A 25,121-nucleotide genomic window follows, 5' to 3' on the forward strand; every position below is an offset into this window, starting at 1 on the left:
TATTAGTGAGTGTACCCCAATAAATATTAGCTCAGTGATATGTAGACAGCGGAATTTTATAAAACCTCTACTTTTGTCAAATTTTGGGACTGGGCATATTTTTGGCTTCTGACTAATTGCAATCGAAATATATATCAGAAAAATTCGTGTATTTTACAAATTTTCGTATGCAGTAAATATTTCAATAATATCTTCTAAAATGTTTGTGTGCATATTTTTTCTGTTAAAATTCTCCTAAGACAAATCAATAAAATAGGGAAATCTGTAACCACAGCCACAACCTTCAAAATATCGAAAATGGGGAGATATCGTTCTATGGGAGGTATATTAAGACTTAGATCTATACCGACAAATTTCAAGTGGAAAATCTTATACCCCCAACGAAGACTTAATACCAAATTCCAGCCATTTCGGAGGGATATTGAGACCATAACCTACAAAATACAGAAACCCTGCAAATTTCAGGTTGAAAGTTGTGTACCCGCAACGAACAATTAATAGAACATGTCAGCCATTTGAGTAGGATATTGGGCCACACCCTTCAAAATGCCGAAAATCGAGAGGTATCTTTCTATGGGAGCTATATGTTGACGCGGACCTATAAGTTTTATACCCCCAACGAAGGCTTAATACAAAATGTCAGCCATTTCAGTAGGATATTGAGGCCACAGTCTTCAAAATACCACATATCGGGAGGTACTGTTCTACGGGAGCTACATGAAGACGTGGACCTATACCGATAAATTTCAGGTCGAAAGTTTTATACCCCCAACGGAGATTCAATACAAAATTTCAGCCAATTTGTGGGATATTTGGGCCACAAATCCTTGCATATGTTTTTGCAAATGTTCATTTTAATGCAAATATGACAAAATATGCAAAAAAAAAAAATAGGTCCAGACCAATTCGTTTTATTTTATTATAAAACGAGTTTTTGTCTAATCACATTACCTCTACGACATTCCCAACCATATATATACGCTGTCTGATGATATGGGACCTACTGTTTATCGCCGAGTCCGCAAGGCGTGCCCTAAGACACCACTTGTAGAGAAGTTTTTCATGACTGAGATACTCAGGAAATGTCGCCAAAATTACTGAGAGATTTTTTGCCATCGTTGAATTTTTGATACCATTGCACCACGTAATAATAATAATTGTTCCACAAACATCCCATACGGAACAATGGAGACTTCTCTCATATCAATGAGTGCACCCCGATTCATATTAGCTCAATGATATGGGACCTACTGTTTATCGCCGAGTCCGAACGGCGTGTCTTAAGACACCACTTTGTAGAGAAGTTTTACATGGCTGAAATACTCAGGAAATGTCGCCAACATTACTGAGGGGTATTTTGCCACCGTTGAAAATTTTGATGTTGACTGGCCGGGGAATCGAACCCACGACCTTCAGCGTGCAAGGCGGGTGTGCATACCATTGCACCACGGTGGCACCCTATTAGAAATGTCATAACATGGACATTTTACATTTTCTGATTTTTAAAGAATAGACGTCCTATACATTTAATATGATCAATGCCAAAAAAATCATTACGTACCTTCGTTTTTAATATTATGCCACAGAGTGGAGCTATATCAACTTCCTCAAATTTCCATGGTAAAATTATTTATTGGTGCTACCGTGGTTCAATTGTATGCACACCCGCCTTGCACTCTGAAGGTCGGGGGTTCGATTCCCGGCCAGCCAACATCAAATTTGCAACGATGGCAAAATATCCCTCAGTAAAGTTTGCGAAATTTTTTGAGTATTTCAGGCATGTAAAACTTCTCTACAGGTGATGTCTTAAGACACGCTTTTCGGACTCGGCGATAAACTGTTGGCCCCATATGATTGATGTAATATGAATCGTGATGCACTCCCTGTCCCTTCTGGATCTTTGTGGAACAATTATTATATTGTTATTTAAAATCAATGTGATAAGGTGCAGACTCCACAAAGTTATTTCTTTCAATAATATTTGTCCTAAAGGAATTTTGATTTGCTAAAAGCTAATTCGCAGGGTGGTGGTGTAGGGTATTGCATGGTCGGCCCTGTCCGACAATAGCCTTTGCTTACTTGTTTTTTTATAAAACTGAGTGAAAACGTATTTTAATCAGTAATCAAATATTCATAATAGTGAGTTTAATGCAATTCGACTTGCCCTGATTGGAGTAGATGTATATATGTATGTATACTTGGGTTATAACTTTTTTGCAATTTTTGCAAATATCAAAAATACCACCGCATAGACGTGTAGAGCATGAAAAACTACTATAAAATTCGGGGTCATTATTTCTCTATCGCGAAAAAAGTTTCCGCACCAAATGCATTGAAGTTTAGTAATGCATTATTTAATATTATATTATATATCACGGTGCTCTTGAAACAATTTTAAATGGAAGGTGCTTACACCTCGAAAGTTTTTGCGGATTCTGAAACTACAATGTTCATAGATGAGAACAATCAAAAAACAAAAAAAAATCGCCGGAGCGCTTTTTAAATAAATCGCGATTTAAGTTGACATTTTTAGGGGTTGTTTAGGTTTTCGCGATTTTGCTTAGAAACCGCATTTCCTATCAAAATGGGACTAAAACAAATATTGTAGCTATGAAAATTCTCTACAAGATCGACCTTTATGGTATTTTCGTAGTTTTTACCATTTTTGAGATATAGAAGTTCAACTTGGGACAATGCACTGACTGTATCGCCCCCTTATAAAACAATGTCATGTAGGGTGCGCCTTAACTATCTTTTGATGAAAACCGCTTACACAGGGAAAGTTTTTGTGAATTCTGAATCAGCAGTGTTCATAGATGAGAAAAATCCAAAAACAAGAAAAAATCGCTGTAGGGATTTTTAAATAAATCGCGGTCAAAATTCACATTTTTAGATGTTTTTTAGGTTTTTACGATTTTGCTTGAAAACCGCAAGTCCAATCGAAATGGAGCTAAAGAAAATGTTGTAGCTGTCAAAATTCTCTAGAGGAGTGACGTTTATCATTTGTTCCCAGCTTGTACCATTTTTGAGATAAGGAAGCTCAGTTTACATTTTTAGTTTTTTTTTGTTAGGGTTTCGCGAATTTGCTTGAATACGGTAAGTCGTATCGACATGTGATCTGAGAAAATCTTAAAGCTGTGAAAATTATCTACAAGACTGGCTTAAGTAACTTATCCTTAGTTGTAACATTTTTTTAGATATATAAGTTTAAGTTGGGAATTTGCAGTCATGACATTGTTTTATAAGGGGGCGATACAGAATTGAATTGAATTTGAATTGTCCCAATTTGAACTTCTATATCTCAAAAACGGTAAAACCGACGAGAATATCATAATGGTCAATCTTGTAGAGAATTTTCATATCTACAACATTTGTTTTAGTCCCATTTTGATAGGAAATGTGGTTTCTAAGCAAAATCGCGAAAACGTAAACAACCCCTAAAAATGTCAACTTAAATCGCGATTTATTTAAAAAGCGCTCCGGCGATTTTTTTTGTTTTTTGATTGTTCTCATCTATAAACATTGTAGTTTCAGAATCCGCAAAAATTTCCGAGGTGTAAGCACCTTCCATTTAAAATTGTTTCAAGAGCACCGTGATATCTTATAATGACATATAAGCTTTTCGTAATAACTTATTATTAGTTTTAAAATAATTTAAATTTTATATCAAACCATTCGGGACTAATTTGTTATCAAATCGCAATATTTCAGAGCATTTAATGCACCTTTGACAATATTGTATTTATATCCTACACCACACAGTGGTAAGGGGTATTATGTCTTTGTGCATTTGTATGTAACATACAAAAGGAAACGAAATAGACCCATAGTTCCTTTTGGGGATATACATATAATCACTTTCTGAGTCGATTTATGCATGTCCGTCCGTCTGTCTGTCCGCTGTCCATGTATTTTTGTTCGCAACGTACAGGTCGCATTTTTTGTCCGATTCAGCTGAAAATTGGGTACTACAACTTTTTTAGCCATAGGAAGAACGCTATTGCTTTTGGTGAAAATCGGTTCAGATGTGGATATAGCTCCCATATATATTTTCGCCCGATTTCACGTATTTGCTGCACCAAACACGCTATATACGTCCTATTTTGATGAAATTTTGAACGTGTGACTGAATTTTATCTACAAATAAGTGTGCCAAATTATATAGAAATCGGGTCAGTTTGGATATAGCTCCCATATATATTTTCGGCCGATTTCACGTATTTTCTGTACCACACACGCTATATATGTCCGATTTCGATGAAATTTGGAATGTGTGACTGAATTTGGTCTAAAAAAAATGTGCCAAATTATATCGAAATCGGTTCAGATTTTGATATAGCTCCCATATATATATTCGCCCAATTTCACGTATGTGCTGCACCAATCACGCTATATACGTCCGATTTTAACGAAATTTGGAATGTTTGACTGAATTTGGTATAGAAATAAGTGTGCCAAATTATATAGAAATCGGTTCAGATTTGGATATAGCTACCATATATATTTTCGGCCGATTTCACGTATTTTCTGTACCAAACACGCTTTATATTTCCGATTTCGATGAAATTTGGAATGTGTGACTGAATTCGGTCTAGAAATAAATGTGCCAAATTATATCAAAATCGGTTTAGATCAGGATATAGCTCCGATTTATATTTTACATATTCACAGTGGTGTAAGGTATCATATAGTCGGCCCCGCCCGACTTTGATCTTTTCCTTACTGGTTTTTTGTTTTTCTTTATAAACTCGGGAATTTTATGTTCATAGTTATTGTACCTATCGGCCAAGAGAATATGTGGTCATTTGCAACGAATTCGAGAAAGTCACAGATTGTTTTTAATGACCTCGCCTGTGAGAATCGTATTTGTTCTCTATAAAAATTTATTCAAACAAAGCAAATTTAAATTTTAAAATAGAAAAAAATATCAAAAGGGCTTTAGTAATCGCAGTCGGTGCGGACACTTTTTTCACCGAATTGAACTAAAACACGTGTTTTCGATATCAGGACAATATTCCGCACATGGTACTGCCGTGGTATTTTTTTGGTTATAGCCGTAATATACCCAATAGTTTGCCCTGTCATTAACACAGCTATGTAGCTCAATTTGTTTGTGCCAGACTGTTGGTAGGGGGTAATGGTTTTACCTGATAATAGATCAGAGAATATAACCAGAGTCATTAAGAAAATATTGCTGAACTTATTTTTATCTGCACGGAATATGTTTATACCCTCCACCATAGTATTATTAGGTTTGTTTTTCCGTTTGTAACGCATTGAAATATTCATTTGCGACCCTATATATTCTTGATCAGCGTAAAATTCTAAGTCGATCTATGCATTACACTTACTTACTTACTTAGCTGGCCCATTACAGAACATTTGTTCCATAGACCGAACTAAGAAAAGATCTCCAATTCACTCTGTTTAGTGCTTCGCTTTTTGGAATACCGCGCATGTCATCTCTTCATCCACTTGTTTGCGCCATCAATTCTTTGGCCTGCATCTCGATACGTTTAACTATATTGATGTCGTGGTTCATACGACGTCGATATTCACCGTCAACGCAGATCGGTCCGTAGATCTTTCGGAGAATTTTTCTCTCAAACACGCCAAGCACTGCCTTATCTGCTTGCGCAAGTACCCAGGCTTCGGAACCATACATCAGCACGGGTAGTATAAGTGTTTTGTGTAAAGTGCTTACTTAAGCCAAAGTAGCATCTGTTGGCCAATACAATTCTTCTTCTTATTTCACTACGACGTCGTTTGTTGTGTTTACGGCGTTGCCGAGGTATACGAAGTCTTTTGCTACCTCAAAATTATAGGAACCAACTTTAACAGTTGGTCCGATCTCAATGGACGCATTGCGCGGCAACACCATCAGCTTGGTCTTCTCGCCGCTTACCGCCAGACCAACTTTAGCAGATTCTCCTTCGACCTTCATAAAGGTATCGGTTACTTCTTTTACTGATCACTGATTTACTGACTTCAGTCACACTAGCATCCACAAAAATGGAGATAGAACGATAAGAAATTTTGGGAAGATGCGTCTTTTGTTTGGAGGCAGGCCAAGTTCGATCATGGGCTATATCGGTCCACGTTTTGGTATAGCCCCCCATATAACGGTACAGCCCGATTTTATGTACTTTGACGTTTTTAGTCACATTTTCAAATCGAATTAGCTATAATTTGACAATTAGGCTTCCTAGTGAACAACAAACTTATATTCTGAAGGATATGGGCATAGGTCCATGTTTAGGTATAGCCCCCATATAACCGTACCTCCCGATTTTCGGTATTTTGAGAGTTTTAGCTAAAATTTTTAACCGAACTAGCTTTAATTTGACATTTGAGGTTCCCAGTGGTCATGAAACTTCTCCACCAAACATCGTCAACATAGGTCCATGTTTGGGTATAGCCCCCATATAACGGTACCTACCGATTTTCGGTATTTTGAGAGTTTTAGGTACAGTTTTTAGCCGAACTAGCTTTAATTTGACATTTGTGGTTCTCAGCGTCATGAAACTGCTCCACCAAACATCGTCAACATACGTCCATGTTTTCATATAGCCCCCATATAACGGTACCTCCCGATTTTCGGTATTTTGAGAATTTTAGCTAGTTTTTAGTTTTTTGACCGAACTAGCTGCAATTTGACATTTGAAGTTCTCAGTGGCCCCGAAACTTCACCACCAAAATCGTCAATAAAGGTTCATGTTTTGGTATAGCCCCCAAATAACGGTACCTCCCGATTTTCGGTACTTTGAAGATTTTCGCTATATTTTTTAACCGAACTGGCTGTAATTTGACATTTGAGGTTCTCTGTGGTCACGAAACTTCTTCACTAAAATTCGTCAACATAGGTCCATGTTTTCGTATAGCTCCTATATAACGGTACCTCCCGTTTTTTCGGTATGTTGATTGTCTACATTGTATGATGGAACTATCCTCAATGGTGGAGGGTATAAAAAATTACTTGTTTATGATTCTTACGCTCCACCATGGAATGGACGTAGTGATAACATTTGTCATTCTATTTTCAATTTCTCAGCATTATAGTTTTAAGCGCAGTCTATACTTATAAAAGAGTTGAGTAATTATGACTCACTGATTCACTGACTGACTGAGTGATAATCAACCAGGCTAAACGGTGTGACCTGCTATGAAATTTTACTGTAGGAAATATAACAGTAATTATATCAATTAAGAGCAAATCCCGCTAAAGCGGGAACCTATCTTTGCCAAATAACGATTCAATATGTAGAACATTCATTGAAGCCATTTTGAAAGTAGAATGTTCCCCACAGTTTCCATTATTTATCGTTAGACAGCGGAATTTTATGCAACCCCTATTTTTGGTCCGATTCATGTCAAATTTTGGGACTGGGCATATTTTTGGCTTCTGATTACATTGCAATCGAAACATATGACATATGCAAAATTATGCAAAATGCATAAATTTTTGCATATGCAAAATTTATGCATTTTACATATTTTCTTATGCAACAAATATTTCAATAATAGGTACAGAAATGTCTATGTCTACAATTTTTCTGTTTAAAATTCCCTTCAGACAAGTCAATAAAATAGAGAAATGTATAACCACAGCCACAACCTTCAAAATACCGAAAATCGGGAGGTATCGTTCTATGGGGGCTATATGAAGGCCTGAACCTAAGCCGACAAATTTTAGGTGGAAAGTTTTATACTCCCAACGAAGACTTAATATCGAATTTCAGCCATTTTGGAGGGATTTTGAGGGCACATCCTTCTAAATATCAGAAATCGGGAGGTACAAATCTATGGGGGCTATATGAAGACGTGAACCTATGCCGACTAATTTCAGGTGGAATGTTTTATACCCCCAACGAAGACTAAATACCAATTTTCAGTCATTTCGGTGGGATATTAAGGCTACAATTTTCAAAATACCGAATATCTGTAGGTATCGTTCTATGGGGGCTATATGAAGACGTGGACCTATACCGAGAAATTTCTGGTGGGAAGTTGTATAACCCCAACGAAACCCAAATACTAAATTTTAGTCATTTCGGTGGGATATTAAGGCTACAATTTTCAAAATACCGAATATCTGTAGGTATCGTTCTATGGGGGCTATATGAAGACGTGGACCTACACCGACAAATTTCAGTTGGAAAGTTTTATACCCACAACGAAGACAAAATGCCAAATTTTAGTCATTGCGGTAGGATATTGAGGCCACAACCTTAAAAATACCGAAAATCGGGAGATACCATTCTATGGGGGCTATATGAAGACGTGGACCTATGCCGACAAATTTCAGGAGGAATGTTTTATACCCCCTACGAAGACTAAGTACCAATTTTCAGTCATTGCGGTAGGATATTGAGGCCACAACCTTAAAAATACCGAAAATCGGGAGATACCATTCTATGGGGGCTATATGAAGACGTGGACCTATGCCGACAAATTTCAGGAGGAATGTTTTATACCCCCTACGAAGACTAAATACCACATTTTAGTCATTTCGGTGGGATATTAAGGCTACAATTTTCAAAATACCGAATAACTGTAGGTATCGTTCTATGGGGGCTATATGAAGACGTGGACCTACACCGACAAATTTCAGGTGGAAAGTTTTATACCCACAACGAAGACAAAATGCCAAATTTTAGTCATTGCGGTAGGATATTGAGGCCACAACCTTAAAAATACCGAAAATCGGGAGATACCATTCTATGGGGGCTATATGAAGACGTGGACCTATGCCGACAAATTTCAGGAGGAATGTTTTATACCCCCTACGAAGACTAAATACCAATTTTCAGTCATTTTGGTGGGATATTAAGGCTACAACTTTCAAAATACCGAATATCGGTAGGTACCGTTCTATGGGGCCTATATGAAGGCGTGGACCTATGCGGACAGATTTCAGTTGTAAAGTTGCATACCCCTAACGAAGACTTAATACCAAATTTCAGCCATTTTGGTAGGATATTTAGACCACAAATCCTTGCATATATTTTTGCATATGGTTTTGCATATGCTCTTTTTATGCAGATATGTACAAATATGTCAAAATATGCACGATATGCAGAATATGCAAAATATGCAAAAATTTCTGGGCCTAATTCGTTTTATTTTCTAATAAAACGAGTTTCTGTCTAATCAGATTTTCTCTACGACCATCCTAACCATATATGCATTTGCATAGGATTCCGCAGTCTATTTATCGTGATATCTGATGGCTACGTAATCACAATATCACATATTAACCATACGACCCGCAGCACCCGCAGTAGTTCCCGTTTTGAATACATATTGTTTGTTGTTTTTTATTTTCTTTCCGCATGCGAAGTGGCGGACAATTTGCTAGTATGTTATATTTACATAGGGTACTCCATTGCCGTAAATTACTTAACAAAATTCCCTAAACCTCATTACATACTCTCCCGTTTCCTTCCACCTTGTCCTCCTGTAATGTACTCTAGAACACGAAAATATAAACAATTGTTAACTTTACGTACTACTTGTGGCACACAGCCAGTACAAATGGAAGAAATCAACTGCAGCAATAGCAATAAAAACGTTGCTCTGATGTTGCTCGCATGCATGCAACGAAATCCATTTGCTCATAAAACACGTAACGCAACCGTAAGAGGTTTGTTTGTAATAAAAATTGCAAAGGTTTGTTTATTTGTGGTCGTAGATGGTAGTTTGTAGGTGGTTTGCTATGCAATTCGTATTGTGTCCCTAATCAAACATGCAGCAGCGCATACATAACTCATAGCTGTAGCATAACACAAAGCGAGATAGAGAGGAAGAGAGAAAGAAATGATAATGGCATACCAATGTGTGCAGATAAAAAGCAACTTTAAATTAAAACAAAACAAATCTGCAGAAAATAGGGTGTTGCGGAGCTTTTGAATGACGAAAAAGAATTGAAGAATAAAGTTTTCGACCACTGATACCCCAAATGCCAAAATTAGGCCAGAAAATGGATCCAAAATGTCTTCTACCTTTATTCTGATAATATTTAGTGGGGGAGGTATATCGGTGAAAAACAGTACCTAAAATCATCAAAATACCCAAAATTTTGCGGATAGTTCCATCAACAAATGTAGCTAAACTCCACAAGTCCCTCTAATCTGGGGGTACCCTCCCGATGCTATACCGCATCATGGACCTATGCTGTCAATTTTTGATGGATTAGATTAGTTTTTTTACCCACTTAAATATTAAAATGTCAAATGACTGGCAGTTCCTTCAAAAACTGTAGATAAAATCCCGAAAATCGAGTGGTTTCATTATAGAAGAAAAAGTTTTGTGACCACTGTGAACCTAAAATGTCAAATTGCAGATAGTTCGGTCAACAAATATATGAAGAATAAATACCAATTTTTAGCAATTTCGATGGGATCTTAAGCCTAAAATAGCGAAAATCGGGAGGGACCCAATTCCGTGGGATATTGAGACTAAAACCTTAAAAACCGATAATTGGTAGATACCGTTTTATGGGGCTACACCAAAACTTAGGAGTAGTAGAAAATAGTGTACCAAGTCCTAAAGCTCTATCTTAAATATTGCGGGCAGTATCTTAATCTTGATTTTAACGGGCAGACGGACTTGTTGTGTCGAAAAAGAGCTTTATGCTGATCCAGACTATATATACTTATTAGGGTCTCCGACGAATATTTCGATGCGTTTCAAACGGAATGACAAATTCATTTACACCCTTCATATTATGGTGGAGGGTATAAAATGGTAGAGGTCAAACAGCCTTGGGAAACTACCTGGTTCACTCTTGGACATCTTATATGCGAATCCAACAAACGACTGGCGTCCACGCACATTGTTGTGTAATTATACAACGTTTTAAACACCACTGCAAGTAAGTCTTCTCTATGTCCTCGAACAACTTGGCGTGGTTGACGGATCAGAGGCCTTCGAAAAGTCGTAATTTTTGTGTCGCACGGCCTGTTTTGTTTTAGTCTTCGACTGATATGTGATGTGGTACTGTGCATTATGCGGAATCCATGTTGGACAACCGGGAAAGAGTTTCTCTTATGGGGAGGAGTAGTGCTTCTAAAATCAGGTAAGAAATTGGCCTTTACGATTAGCCTCTGCCAGCATCCTTGCTTGGCTTCAGTAGCGCGACCACCCTGCCAACATAAGAACTCGGGTGGGATATTAAAAAATAAGATGGTAGGTGGTTTGAACCAAGGGAAATGACGGGTTGCAAGGATACGTCATTTAGCGGTACGGGGGTCTCGCGTGGCCGTCATCACTCACCGTGCAAAATGTGAAACTTCCAACTTGCTCGGCCAGATGGTCATTGCCTAGGACAGAATGTCAAAGCTCATGATGACGGGTTTTGTTCTAATAACAGGAATACAACACAGGGCACAACTACTCCTCGGAGGAATTTATACTAGGGTAATAATTTGTTTGCAAATATCAAAAACTCCACCACACGTGGAAGAATATTAAAGAATTTCCCGCACCTCAAAACTATCCAGAGACCTTTAAAAATGGGTGTTCTCACTGAATCGAATTGCAAACCGCGTTTTTGTTTTCAGGACAATATTTCGCACATGGCTCTGGCGTGGTATTTGTTTTTTTTTTTTTTTTGGTTATAGCCCAAATGTGTACATTAAGGACCTTTACCTCAGCAGTACCACTTTTTACTGCTACACCCATACATTCCATGTATGCAACATTTGAGTCTAGCCCTAGCCCTCTTCCTTTGTTTCTTTGATCCCATGATTTCTCCCTCTCATAACAACTTTCGCTGACTTTGAAATGCAGCAATGATGCACTTGCGGGACACTGATCAAAAAAAATGGGGTCTAAAATGCTGCGTTTGTTACTGTTGGGGAGACCCCAACACAGTAGTCCTGTATACGGCTAATACTAGAGCAGCCTCGTTCTCAGCGAGTGAAAATTGCTAACAAAACAATTAAGAAGAACAATTTTGTACGACGAGTTTGCTCATTGACAGATTCCACATATTTTTTGTAACCAAACTTCTTCAAAAAGGATTCAAAAATTAAATTACGTTAAACTAAGTTTGGAAACATTTTTTGAAATTGTTTTCGAGTTATTTTGCAAAATAGCCATTTCAGTATGTGCCGGCAGGTTTTTGGAACTTTTGGACCATTATCTCAGGAAGTATTGACTTACTCCGGGAAAAATTGTACCGTTGTTAATGAGGCCGCTACAACAACCTACTGAAAAAAGTATCAAAACGATGCGAGAGGAGCTCTTAAACTTCACTTTTTCCGAATTTTGTGTGGGAGGTACCCGAAAGAGTAGACCGATATAGTCCATATTCCATCCCGATACATTACTGGATGAAATAATATGATGTCCAAAGTCTGCACCAATCAGAAACTTCGTTTGAGAACTATCCTGCGGATTTGCCATTTTAGTTGGTGCTGTCAGGGTTTCTTGGAGTTTTTAGGCCAATTTCTCAGGAAGTATGGACTTGCGCGAGAAAAAATTATTCCGTCGTAAAGGGATGCGCAAGGACAACCTACTAAAAAAAATCAACACGATCCGAGAGGTGCTCTTAAACATCACTTTCTCAGAATTTTGTTTGGGAGGTACCCGAAGTAGTAGACCGATATAGTCCATATTCCATCCCGATACATAACTGGATGAAATAATCCGATGTCCAAAGTCTGCCGGATATATATCTGGAAGGAATAATAAGATGTGCAAAGTCACACAATTTTACAGAAAATTTTTTAACTTTTGTGGGGGAGGTACCTGAAGGGGTGGCTCATTTTCGAACTTAAACTAAGTTTGGAAAATATACTACGATACCCAAAATTTGGTTTGAATCAGTGGCCCCGTTCGAGAGTTATCGTGCACATCAACCAGACGGACGGATGAACATGGCTAAATCGACTCGACTGTCTGAAACGAATTTCATCCAAACACACTTGCAGGCACATGTTTTGTCGTATCAAAATGTATATTCCCCCTCTAGCCTAAAGACTGAGGGTATAAATATTGACATTAAAATAATTGATATTAAAATAACGAGGCGCCCATTAATATTTTGGGAGGAGCAGATTAAACCCCGTTGAAAAATGTAATGCTAATTTCACTTAGGTGACGTAGGTGATGGGCCAAGGAACGGTCCTGACCAGCTTGAACATGGCAAAGCCCAGGATTTATCTTGGTCCCTCTTTCATCTCAAGTGGACACTGACCTCCCCGTGGTGTCACCTGGGGAACTGCCTTTAACACCCGTTAAAGGTAGTGAGCTAACATGTGCCGCGCGTTCACCCATAAGAACGTTAAAAACGTTTGAAGGACCATGATCTGCGAATCTACACCTGAAATGTTCGCACTCTTTATATAGAAGGTGAATTTTACGCATTGGCAGGTGTACTTGAAAAGTACAAGGCCGAGATTACTGCCGTACAGGAAATACGATTGAACGGGAAAGGCATCACAAAAACACTAAGGTGACGCACTGTTTTATAGCTGCCATGACACAAAGCATGAGTTTGGTTGCGGATTTGTATTTGGTCGTAGGTTAAAACATCTGGTCTCTAGCTTCACCCCAGTGAATGAAAGACTCGCTGCAATTCGATTAAAAGCAAAATTCTTCAACATCAGCTTTATTTGCGCTCATGCTCCCACTGAAGACAAGGACGAACAGGCCAAAGATATATTTTACGAGCGCTTAGAAGAAACTTATGACCGTTGCCCTGCCCATGACATTAAAATTATTCCAGGCGATTTTAATGCCAAAATTGGAAAGGAGAATATCTCTGGCCCAACAGTCGAGAAATTCAGTCTCCACAGTGAAACATCTGACAATGGTATGAGGCTGATAGACTTTGCAGCTGCAAAAAACATGGTGGCTAGCAATACCAGATTAAAGCATCTCGATATTCATAAGGGCACCTGGCTGTCGCCAAATCAAAGAACAAGAAATCAAATTGATCACGTTGTGATAGATGGAAGACATGCATCAAGCGTGTTGGATGCGCGATCGTTCCGAGGTGCAAACATAGACTCGGACCACTGCCTTGTTGCAGCAAAGTTACGTACCAGAGTAAACGTAGCAAATAAATTGCGAACGGACACAACACGAGGAGACAAAGAACCCCTAGTCCATATAACATATCAGGACAATGGCAAATTATTGCCCTCTCTATACCAGAGACCTCCACCAAGGGATCCATGGTATGACCAGGGGTATCGTGCTGCTACCGAAGAAAAAAATGTGGCATATAGGGCTACTTTACAATCAGTAGCAACACGTAGAGCACGAGAGAGGTAGTTTTTCAAACTATTGGTATCCAATAGTAGGGAAGTCGACGAAAATACCACAGATCCAATCCCAGAAGATGTTATTGAATGTATACCACACGGCCAAGATGAGGTAAAGACAGCAATAAACCGGCTGAAGAATAATAAGGCAGCTGGAGGCGACGGCCTACCAGCCGAGCTGTTTAAAACCGGAGGCGACACGCTGATAAAATGTATGCATCAGCTAGTTAGCTCCATCTGGCAGGAAGAACGCGTACCCGACGACTGGAACCTGAGCATCCAGTGTCCCGTCCATAAGAAAGGAGATCAGACTTTATGCTCTAACTATAGGGGCATAAGTCTTCTCCCTATCGCCTACAAGATAGTGTCAGGGATATTGTGCGAACGACTAAAGCCCATGGGCTTTAGACCTGGCGAGTCCACCATTGACCATTGACCAGATATTGACCAGATATTTACCCTGCGGCAAACCCTTGGGTGCCACTGTGGTGCAATGGTATGCACACCCGCCTTACACACTAAAGGTCGTGGGTTCGATTCTCCGGCCAGGCAACATCAGAAATTTCAACGGTGGCAAAATACCCCTCAGTAATGTTGGCGACATTTCCTGAGTATTTCAGTCATGTAAAACTTCTCTACAAGTGGTGTCTTAGGACACGCCGCTCGTACTCGGCAATAAACAGTAAGTCCCTTATCATTGAGCTAATATGAATCGGGTGCACTCATTGGTATGAGGGAAGCCTCCCTTGTCCCGTATGGGATGTTTGTGGAACAATTATATAAATCCTGGAGAAGACCCAAGAGATGCAGATCGACACCTACCACCTTTTGGTCGATTATAAAGCAGCCTTCGACAGCCCGCTACTTTCAAAGATATTCCAAGCCATGTCTGAATTTGGTATCCCCACAAAGCTCATCCGGCTTTGTAAAATGAGTCTAACTGAGACAAGATCTTCAGTTAAAATAGGAAAGAACCTCTCCGAGGAGTTTTGTACCAAAAGAGGTTTCAGGCAAGGAGACAGCCTGTGATCTTTTCAACATCCTGCTAGAAAAGGTTATACGAGAGGCAAACGTCAAAAGAAGTGGCACAATCTACACCAATAGCCACATGTTACTTGCTTATGCTGATGATATAGATATCCTGGGACGATCAGTAGAAGAAGTAACCGATACCTTTATGAAGGTCGAAGGAGAATCTGCTAAAGTGGGTCTGGCGGTAAACCAAGTTGATGATGGCGAGAAGACCAAGTTGATGGTGTCGACGCGCAGTGCGTCCATTGAGATCGGACCAACTGTTGAAGTTGGTTACTATAATTTTGAGGTAGTAAAAGACTTGGTATACCTCGGCACCGCCGTAAACACAACAAACGACATCAGTTGTGAAATAAAAAGAAGAATTGTATTGGCCAACAGATGCTACTTTGGCTTAAGTAAGAAATTCAAAAACAAAGCCACAACTCGTCAAACAAAAATAACGCTTTACAAAACACTGATACTACCCGTGCTGATGTACGGTTCCGAAGCCTGGTTACTTGCGCAAGCAGATAAGGCAGTGCTTGGCGTGTTTGAGAGAAAAATTCTTCGAAAGATCTACGGACCAATCTGCGTTGACGGTGAATATCGACGTCGTATGAACCACGAGCTGTATCTGCTATACAACGACATCAATATAGTTACACGTATCGAGATGCAGCGATTGCGTTGACTAGGCCATGTAATAAGAATGAGCGATAATGAACCAGCTAATAAGGCGTATAAATTAAACATTTTACTTTAATCAAATACCCAAAACCGTAACACCCGTTTTGAGACACACCCTTTTGCATGCAGATAAATTCAAAGTATGCCGAACAGTATTATCCCTATGGATAATTGTTGTATAATACAGTTCATGGTTAGTTCTTGGCGAATATACACATTTCTATACAAAAGCAGGCACACACACTAACGCAGTATATGTATGTGTGTACATGGGCCCACACAATAACCTCTCTAGAAATTTGTTTTCTTTAATTTCCTCTTGCAATTCTTAACATCGGCAACCTCGATTTGTCATTTGACAACAGCAACAACAACAACAAAAACAACTACACACAACAACGATATTACTTGTGGGAGTAAAACTAAACTTAAAGGCATGCAGTCAATAATAAGTAGCGTGTAGTGGTAGTAGTTGGAGTAAGTTAGTCAACTAAGGAGAAAAGGGGGTGCAGAGGAACTTTTAATGCTATTGTTGTTGTTCTTGTTTACAAGTGCGGTTAGCCAAGCAAAACGGGAGGGGAAAATGTTACGTGCGGGTAGGACATACATAAAATGTTAAAATTGTTTGTCATGTTTGTGAAACCTAGTTTGTGGCTTCTACAAAACTACACTACATCAGGCTCTAGGGGAGAGCATGGTTATTATAAAGGCAATTCAGGGGTAAGGGATTGGAGATGCAGCATAACACCACCAACAACAACAATAACAGTGTCAAAGTATAAAGGCATGCCATACATTACCATTAGCATAGAGCTCGGTATGACAGACAAATCCACTGCCGGTATTGAAGTTAACAAACCACTGGGATATTTTTTCATACGACTGGGAAAAAATGTTGACTCTACACCCTGTAGTTTGAGAACACACCGACACCGACAGACGCACGCACACATTCAAGCAGCCAACCAGCCAGTCATGACAATAGCACAGAAAAGAAAATAGAGAAAAAATCAAGAAAATAAAGAAAAAAGTTTGTTAAGAAATTCACAAAAATAAAACTCAAACAAAACTAAAAGATGAAAATATTAGATATATAAATGAAAAACAAAATCGAAAGAGAGAGAAAGATGCTTTAAAATCAACCAACCATGCAAGTGGCATGGCCAATGATACAGCCACAGCAAAATTGCAATACGTTTGTAACATTATTTAAAAAAATGTTATTGTTTTTTATCAATGGCATTTCACAGTTTAGCACCACATCAGGATTCATGCATCTTTAACTTTTGCTTGCTGTCGTTATTTGGTGTAATATTTTAATTCTTAAATGTTTTTATGCAGTATCGTTCGTCCAGTCCCTTAAAATGCATCCATATGGCCTCTGACATCCTTTGGAACACACACACATATGCACATGTACACCCATCCCTTATGCATTCGAGAGAATGTGTGTATGTGTGCAGATGTATGTAAATTTCCCTACATGTATAATTTGTAGTTCAAGTGGCCTAGCCCCAAAAGAGGGACAACGTGTTCTTTCATCATCGTTATCATCATCAACAGCAGCATCATTGCCACCACCTCCACTTTACATGTTGCTGATGGCTAGCTAACGTCTCTGATGTTGCTCGTAGAATATTAACAATTTTCCCATTGCTGTGCTCTGCTGTTTTGTTGTGCGTTTTTTACATTTATTCTACCGATGGCATCTCTTTCTTCGCAAACTTTTATTTCATTCATTTTTACGGAAAATTCCTAGGTTTTTTTGCAATGCAGTGTTGGGGGTTTTCGCTGTTGAACATGCATACATTTATTAAAGGCTTCTGAAAACAATGAAAAAACAAGGATGCCTATAATTACTTTTGCGACAGCTCCGCAACGCAATGGAACGGTCTTTATATACTGGAATATTTAAAATTTTCTCCCAAGAATATTAGCTTGTGCATTCAACACGCGTTTTGAGATACCGTTTAAGTTGGACATTGTTTGTATACCCACTTTTATGAGGTCTGGTTGGTGCACATGATAGTTCCTGAACGGGACACCGATTTCATTCAAACTTTTCAAAGTTAGATCCCGTTCGAATATGGACTATATCGGTCCACTCACTGGTGTGACACCCACAATAGTAAAAACGGTTCGCATAAGTTCAGTTTAAGGCTTTCGATTAGGACACGACGTTAAAAACTTGGGTTTGGGCGTCGGGTTAGTAACCCTCCCCTAGAAAAAGCAGCCTACTATGAAAAAACGAAAGAAAAGAAAAACAAACACTTCTAAAGTTGACGAACCCCGCAAAACATGATCTGCGAATCTGCACCTGGAATGCTCGCACTCTCTATAGAGAAGGTGCAGTTTACGCATTGGCAGATGTACTTGAAAAGAACACGGCCGACATTATTGACATACAGGAAATACGATGGATTGGGAGAGGCGTCAAAACAACACCTAAAGGTAACGCACTGCATTATAGCTGCCATGACACAAAGCATGAGTTTGGTTGCGGATTTGCAGTTGGTCGGAGGTGAATGACAGACTCGCTGCAATTAGATTAAAAGCAAAATTTTTCAACATCAGCTTTATTTGCGCTCATGCTCCCACTGGAGACAAGGACGAACAGACCAAACATATATTTTACGAGCGCTTGGAAGAAACTTATGACCGTTGCCCTGCCCATGACATTAAAATTATTCTAGGCGATTTTAATGCCAAAATTGGAAAGGATAATATCTTTGGCCCAACAGTCGGGAAATTCAGTCTCCACAGTGAAACATCTGACAATGGTATGAGGCTGATAGACTTTGCATCTGCAAAAAACATGGTAGTTAGCAGTACCAGATTTAAGCATCTCGATATTTATAAGGGCATCTGGCTATCTCCAGATCAAAGAACAAGTAATCAAATTGATAATGTTGTGATAGATGGAAGACATTCATCGAGCGTCACGGTGTGCCTTAACCAAATTTAAATGGAAGGTGCTTACACCTGGGAAGTTTTTGCAGATTCTGAACCCACAATGCTCATAGATGAGAAATATCAAGAAACAAAAAAAAAATCGCCGGAAGGATTTTCTAATAAATTGCGATTTATGTTCACATATTTAGGGGTTCTTTAGGTTTTCACGATTTGGCTTAGAAACCGCGAGTCCTATGTAAATGGGCCTAAAGAAAATGTTGTAGCTGTGAAAGTTCCCCACAAGTTTGACCTTTATGATATTTTCGTAGGTTTTATGGTTTTTGATATATAGAAGTTCAAATTGAGACAATACACTGACTGTATAGCCTCCTTATAAAAAATGTCATTACTGCTATTTCCCAAATTAAACTTATATATCTTGAAAATGGTACAACCTAGGAAAAAATGAATCATCCAGTCTCATTTTGATATGACTTGCAGTTTCCAAGCAAAATCTTGAAGACTTAAGATAAAAACCTAAAAATTTGAACTGAACTTCTATATCTCAAAAATTGTAAAACCTACGAAAAAACCTAAAGGCCAGTCTTGTAGAGAATTTTCACAGCTTCAACATTTTCTTTAGTCTCATTTCGATACGACTTACGGTTTCCAAGCAAAATCGTGAAAACCTAAAAAAAACCCTAAAATTGTGAATTTTGATCGCGATTTATTTAAAAATCACTCCGGCGATTTTTTCTGCTTTTTTTGTTTTTCTTATCTATGAACCTTTCTGTTTCAGAATCCGCGAAATCTTCCCATGTGTAAGCGGTTTTCATCAAAAGTTAGTTAAGGCGCACTGAGCATGATATTGTTTTATAAGGAGGCGATACAGTGCATTGTCTCAATTTGAACTTCTATATCTCAAAAACGGTAAAACCTTTGAAAATATCATAAAGGTCAGTCTCGTGGAGAATTTTCACAGCTACAACATTTTCTTTAGGCCCATTTACATAGGACTCGCGGTTTCTAAGCCAAATCGTGAAAACCTAAAGAACCCCTAAAAATGTGAACTTAAATCGCGATTTATTTGAAAATCCCTCCGGCGATTTTTTTTTTGTTTCTTGATATTTCTCATCTATGAGCATTGTAGTTTCAGAATCTAAAAAACTTCCCAGGTGTAAGCACCTTCCATTTAAATTTGGTTAAGGCACACCGTGGCGTGTTGGATATACGATCATTCCAAGGAGCAAACATAGATTCGGACCACTACCTTGTTCCATCAAAGGTACGTACCCGTCTAAACGTTGCAAATAAAGCATGAACATGCAAACAGCCGCAAAATCCATACTTGGATACCAAAAACTTCCACCTAGGAGTCCATGGTATGACTAGGAGTGTCGTGCTGCTACCGAAGAGAAAAATGCGGCATATAGGGCTACTCTGCAATCAGCAGCAACGTAGCGCACGAGAGAGGTATCGGGAGAAAAGGAGAGAGGAGAAACGTCTTTTCCGCAGGAAAAAGAGAGAAATGGAAAGACGGGAGTGTGAAAAAGTCGAGATGTACAAGAGCCAGAATGAAGTTCGAAAGTTCTACCAAAGAGTGAAACATCAAACTGATGGCTTTGGTACAGGCACATCCTTCTGTAGAGACCAGCAAGGTAATTTGGTAACTGATACATATATTGTGCTCAGGATATGGAAAGAACATATCGCCAAACTGTTGGTATCCGATAGTAGCGAAGACGGCGAAGATGCCACAGATCTAATCCCAGAAGATGGTATTGAATGTATACCTCCCAGCCAAGATGAGGTAAAGACAGCAATAAGTCGGCTGAAGAATAATAAGGCAACAGGAGCCGATGGCTTACCAGCCGAGCTGTTCAAAACCGGAGGCGACACGCTGATAAGGTGTAGCACCATCTGGCAGGAGGAACGAGTGCCCAACGATTGGAACCTGAGCATCTTGTGCCCTGTCCACAAGAAAGTAGATAATACAGTCTAACTATAGGGGCATAAGTTTTCTCCCTATTGCCTACAATATAGTGTCAGGGATAATGTGCGAACGACTAAAGCCTATGGTCAATGAAATTATTGGGCCATACCAAGGCGGCTTTAGACCTGACAAATCCACCATTGACCAGATTTTTACCCTGCGGCAATTCCTGGAGAAGTCCCAAGAGATCTAGATCGACACTAACCACATTTTTGTTGATTACAAAGCAGCCTTCGACAGCCCCCTACGTTCAAAGGTATTCCAAGCCATGTCTGAATCCGGTATCCCTGCAAAGCTCATCCTGCTTTGTAGAACGACATTAACGGATACTCGATCGTCAGTTAAAATAGGAAAGAACCTCTCCGAAGAGTTTGTTACCAAAATAGGTTTCAGACAAGGTGATGGCCTCTCGTGTGATCTTTTCAACATTCTGCTGGAAAAGGTTATACGAGATGCGAAGGTGAAAACAAGTGGCACAATATATACAAACAGCCATATGTTACTTGCTTATGCCGATGACTTTGACATCATAGGTCGATCGGTAAAGGAAGTAACTGATACCTTTGAAAAAGTCGAAAGAGAATCTGCAAAAGTGGGTCTGGTGGTAAACGGCGAGAAGACAAAGTTAATGGTGTCGTCGCGCAATGCGTCCATAGAGATCGGACCAACTGTTGACGTTGCTTCCTATAATGTTGAAGTAGTTGGGGACTTCGTCTACCTCAGCATGGCCGTAAACACAACCAACAACATCAGTTGTGAAATACGAAGAAGAATGGTGTTTGCAAACAGATGCTACTTCGGGCTAAGTAAGCAGTTTAAGAATAAAGCCACAACTCGTCAAACAAAAATAACGCTTTACAAAACACTGATACTACCCGTGCTGATGTATAGCGCAGAAGCCTGGGTACTTGCGGAAGCAGACAAGGCAGTGGTTGGTGTGTTTGAGAGGAAATTTCTTCTACGGGCCTATTTGCGTTGACGGTGAATATTGAACCACGAGCTGTATCTGCTATACATCGACATCAGTATAGATAAACGTATCGAGATGCAACGATTGTGTTGGCTAGGCCATATCATAAGAATGAGCGATGATGAACCCGCTAAAAAATGCGTATAAATTCGGGCCGCATGGCGGTGCACGCAGAATTGGCAGGCCAAAGAATAGATGGCACAAAGTGGATGAAGAGATGACAAGGCGCGGTATTCCAGAAAGCGAAGCACTTAACAGAGAGAGTTGGAGATCTTTTCTCTGTTCGGCTTATGGAACAAATGTTCTGTAATGGGTCAGCTAAGTAAGTATTTCATTATGAAGTAACGTCCCAAATTGGATTGGGGGACTTATTTCAATATCAGTTTGGGGACTTATTTCGTAACATTATTGCCTAAGATATGAAATTGGAATGGGAAAATTCTTGTGTTTGTATGCATTCTTGTGTATTATACATAGAAAATAATAAAAAAGTGATTTTCTCGAAATTAAATTTTGAAGTCGGTACCAACTCTAGCTCGAAAACTAACAAACAGATTCTCGTACAGTTTGAGGCTATCAAGGACATCAGAATCTAGTCGATAGATCGATTTTTTTTTTTGCTGGTTTTATAGTCAGTTTTTTTAACCCAACAATTGAAATTTAGACTTTTTTGGTCGATCGATGAACGGCTAGATCTTTAGGTTCTAAATAAGCCCACAACAATATATGATGATCGAAATAGCGTCAGCTCTGGCTCTGGGTCTCTAACAAATGGTACTGTATGCAACTGGTGTTGTTTTTCATATAACTATGTGGAAAGATGGAAAAATCGCGGAAATATTGATACACCCTCGTATTTTAAAAATTTCCCATGAAATCCCGGATTCTAAGGAATTAAAATTTTGTGATTCCCGTTTCCCGGGAATGATAAGTCCCCTTATTATGATGGTATAAGATTTGTCAGTGGCAAGACCATACTTCTTGAAAAAATTATCCGAAAACTGTAAAATTCCAAGAAGACCTATATGGCAGAACGCCTTACGGTAACTCAATCGCAAAAGTTTTTTATCCAGTGGATTATGTCGGTCTTCAGGAACCTACTTTAAAGCAGATTAAGGCTGCTACCTCTTGTTGTGACAATGTAGAGAATACTAAAATTATTTTCTAGGGGAAGTCATTAATTTCTAAAATTCAAGTCGTTCGAAACGGCGTTACGAAATAAATCCACAATGAAATAAGTCCCCAAACTGAAAATCAAATAAATCCCCAAAATTGTATACACAAACAAGAACAACTATAATTTTAAGTTTTGGGGATTCATTTCATATTTCTGGTGATTTATTTCATATAAAACTTTGGGGACATATTTCATTATGAAATAACTCCCCAATATTGGAAATGAAATAAATCTCCAAAAATAAATTTGGGGATTTATTTCATTCTTGTAAAATTGCATATTATTCTGAAATTAAAATCCCGTTGGGATTTATTTCATTATGGAAGGGTGACGTAGGGGATGGAAGATACCAAGAACAGTCCTGACCAACTTTAACATGGCACAGCCCAGGATTTATCTTGGTCCCTCTTTCATCTCAAGTGGACACTGACCTTCCCGTGGTGTCATCTGGGGAGCTGCCTTTAACACCCGTTAAAGGTAGTGAGATATCATGTGCCGCACGTTTACCCATAAGAACGTTAAAAACTTGGGTTTGGGCGTCGGGTTATAACCCTCCCCTAGAAAAAGCAGCCTACTGTGGAAAAACGAAAGAAAAGAAAAACAAACACCTCTAAAGTTGACGAACCCCGCAAAACATGATCTGCACCTGGAATGTTCGCACTCTCTATAGAGAAGGTGCAGTTTACGCATTGGCATTGGAAAAGTACAAGGCCGACATTACTGCCATACAGGAAATACGATGGATTGGGAAAGGCGTCACAACAACACCTAAAGGATACGCACTGTATTATAGCTGCCATTACACAAAGCATGAGTTTGGTTGCGGATTTGTAGTTGGTCGGAGGTTAAAAAATCTGGTATCCAGCTTCACCCCAGTGAATAAAAGACTCGCTGCAATTAGAAAATTAGAATTAAAAGCAAAATTCTTCAACATCAGCTTTATTTGCGCTCATGCTCCCACTGAAGACAAGGACGAACAGACCAAAGATATATTTTACGAGCGCTTAGAAGAAACTTATAACCGTTGCCCTGCCCTTGACATTAAAATTATTGTAGGCTATTTCAATGCCAAAATTGGAAAGGAGAATATCTTTGGCCCAACAGTCGGGAAATTCTAGGGAATTAAAATTTTGTGATTCCCGTTTCCCGGGAATGATAAGTCCCCTTATTATGATGGTATAAGTTTGTCAGTGGCAAGACCATACTTCTTGAAAAAATTATCCGAAAACTGTAAAGAAAACGTAAAACCAGCATGTGTAGTGGCTGGTGTGCGCGACAACACCCGAACCGAATACTGCGTTGGTCGACACTTTGTATATCGTAATATTTCTTCGAATATTATATAAAATTCGAAGATGGTGCTTATAGGTTCACTCCTTCCGTTACCTCCCCCACAAAAGTTCGAAAAATAATCGCTGAAATGGTAAGAACAATATCTGATAAACGGAGCAACCGCTTTGGTCCAAACGTGGGATCTTGATCTGGACCTTATCGGTCCATTCCCTAGGGTACCACCCACACAAGTGATCAACAATTTTGTTTAAGTGCGGTTAAGGGTCTGTGCGAGAATCCTTGGGAAATTTTTACCGAAGGTACTCCTAGTAGGCCTGTTTACAGCGATATGATGTTTTTCGTGGGCAAGTCCATGTTTCCTGATATAATGGTCTTACCGAGAGGAATGACAACGGAAATAAGACACACTTCCAAAATGGACTATGTCGGTCCATTGCTTTTGTTACCTCCCTCGCAAAACGTTTGATATTTTATTCTAAATTCTGAAGACCCCCCTAAATACATACTTTTTTTATTGGAAAAATTTGTTTCAATTCACAGAGGCCTTTGTCGGCAAATCCGACTGATAATTTTTTTCTTGTTTACATAAATGTAGCCACACCTCCCACGTAAATTAACTTTTTAGACCAATATTTTAGGCTGCGTCCAAAAAAAACATTTCATTTTATCCAAAAGCCTATAATGTGTATCACAAATCGCGTGTTATAAAAGCTAAACCTTAGCTTCAGCTATGTTAAATGTTCAAAAAAGGGTTTCGGAGTCGTCGCCAGGGTCTACGAGTCGGTGTTGAGCACTTTATCAAATGAATATTTATTTTTTTTC

At 39.0% G+C, this 25,121-nt stretch overlaps 1 protein-coding gene across 2 annotated transcripts in view; it reads right to left on the reverse strand.

Moving 5' to 3' along the window:
• Window positions 1–25,121, reverse strand: part of LOC141395246 (uncharacterized) — a 365,020-nt gene that overhangs the window by 30,926 nt on the left and 308,973 nt on the right. Inside the window, exon 12 of one of the 2 annotated variants that reach the window (XM_073970876.1) lies at window positions 16,775–16,882. The exons of the other annotated variant lie outside the window; for it this stretch is intronic. Within the exon in view, the coding sequence (XP_073826977.1) occupies window positions 16,775–16,882 (108 nt within the window). The remainder of the gene's footprint in view (window positions 1–16,774; window positions 16,883–25,121) is intronic. 2 annotated transcript variants of the gene reach the window in all.

The sequence above is a fragment of the Musca autumnalis genome, unplaced genomic scaffold (genome assembly GCF_047663935.1).
Source record: "Musca autumnalis isolate F117 unplaced genomic scaffold, ASM4766393v1 scaffold_2, whole genome shotgun sequence".
NCBI lineage: Eukaryota > Metazoa > Arthropoda > Insecta > Diptera > Muscidae > Musca > Musca autumnalis.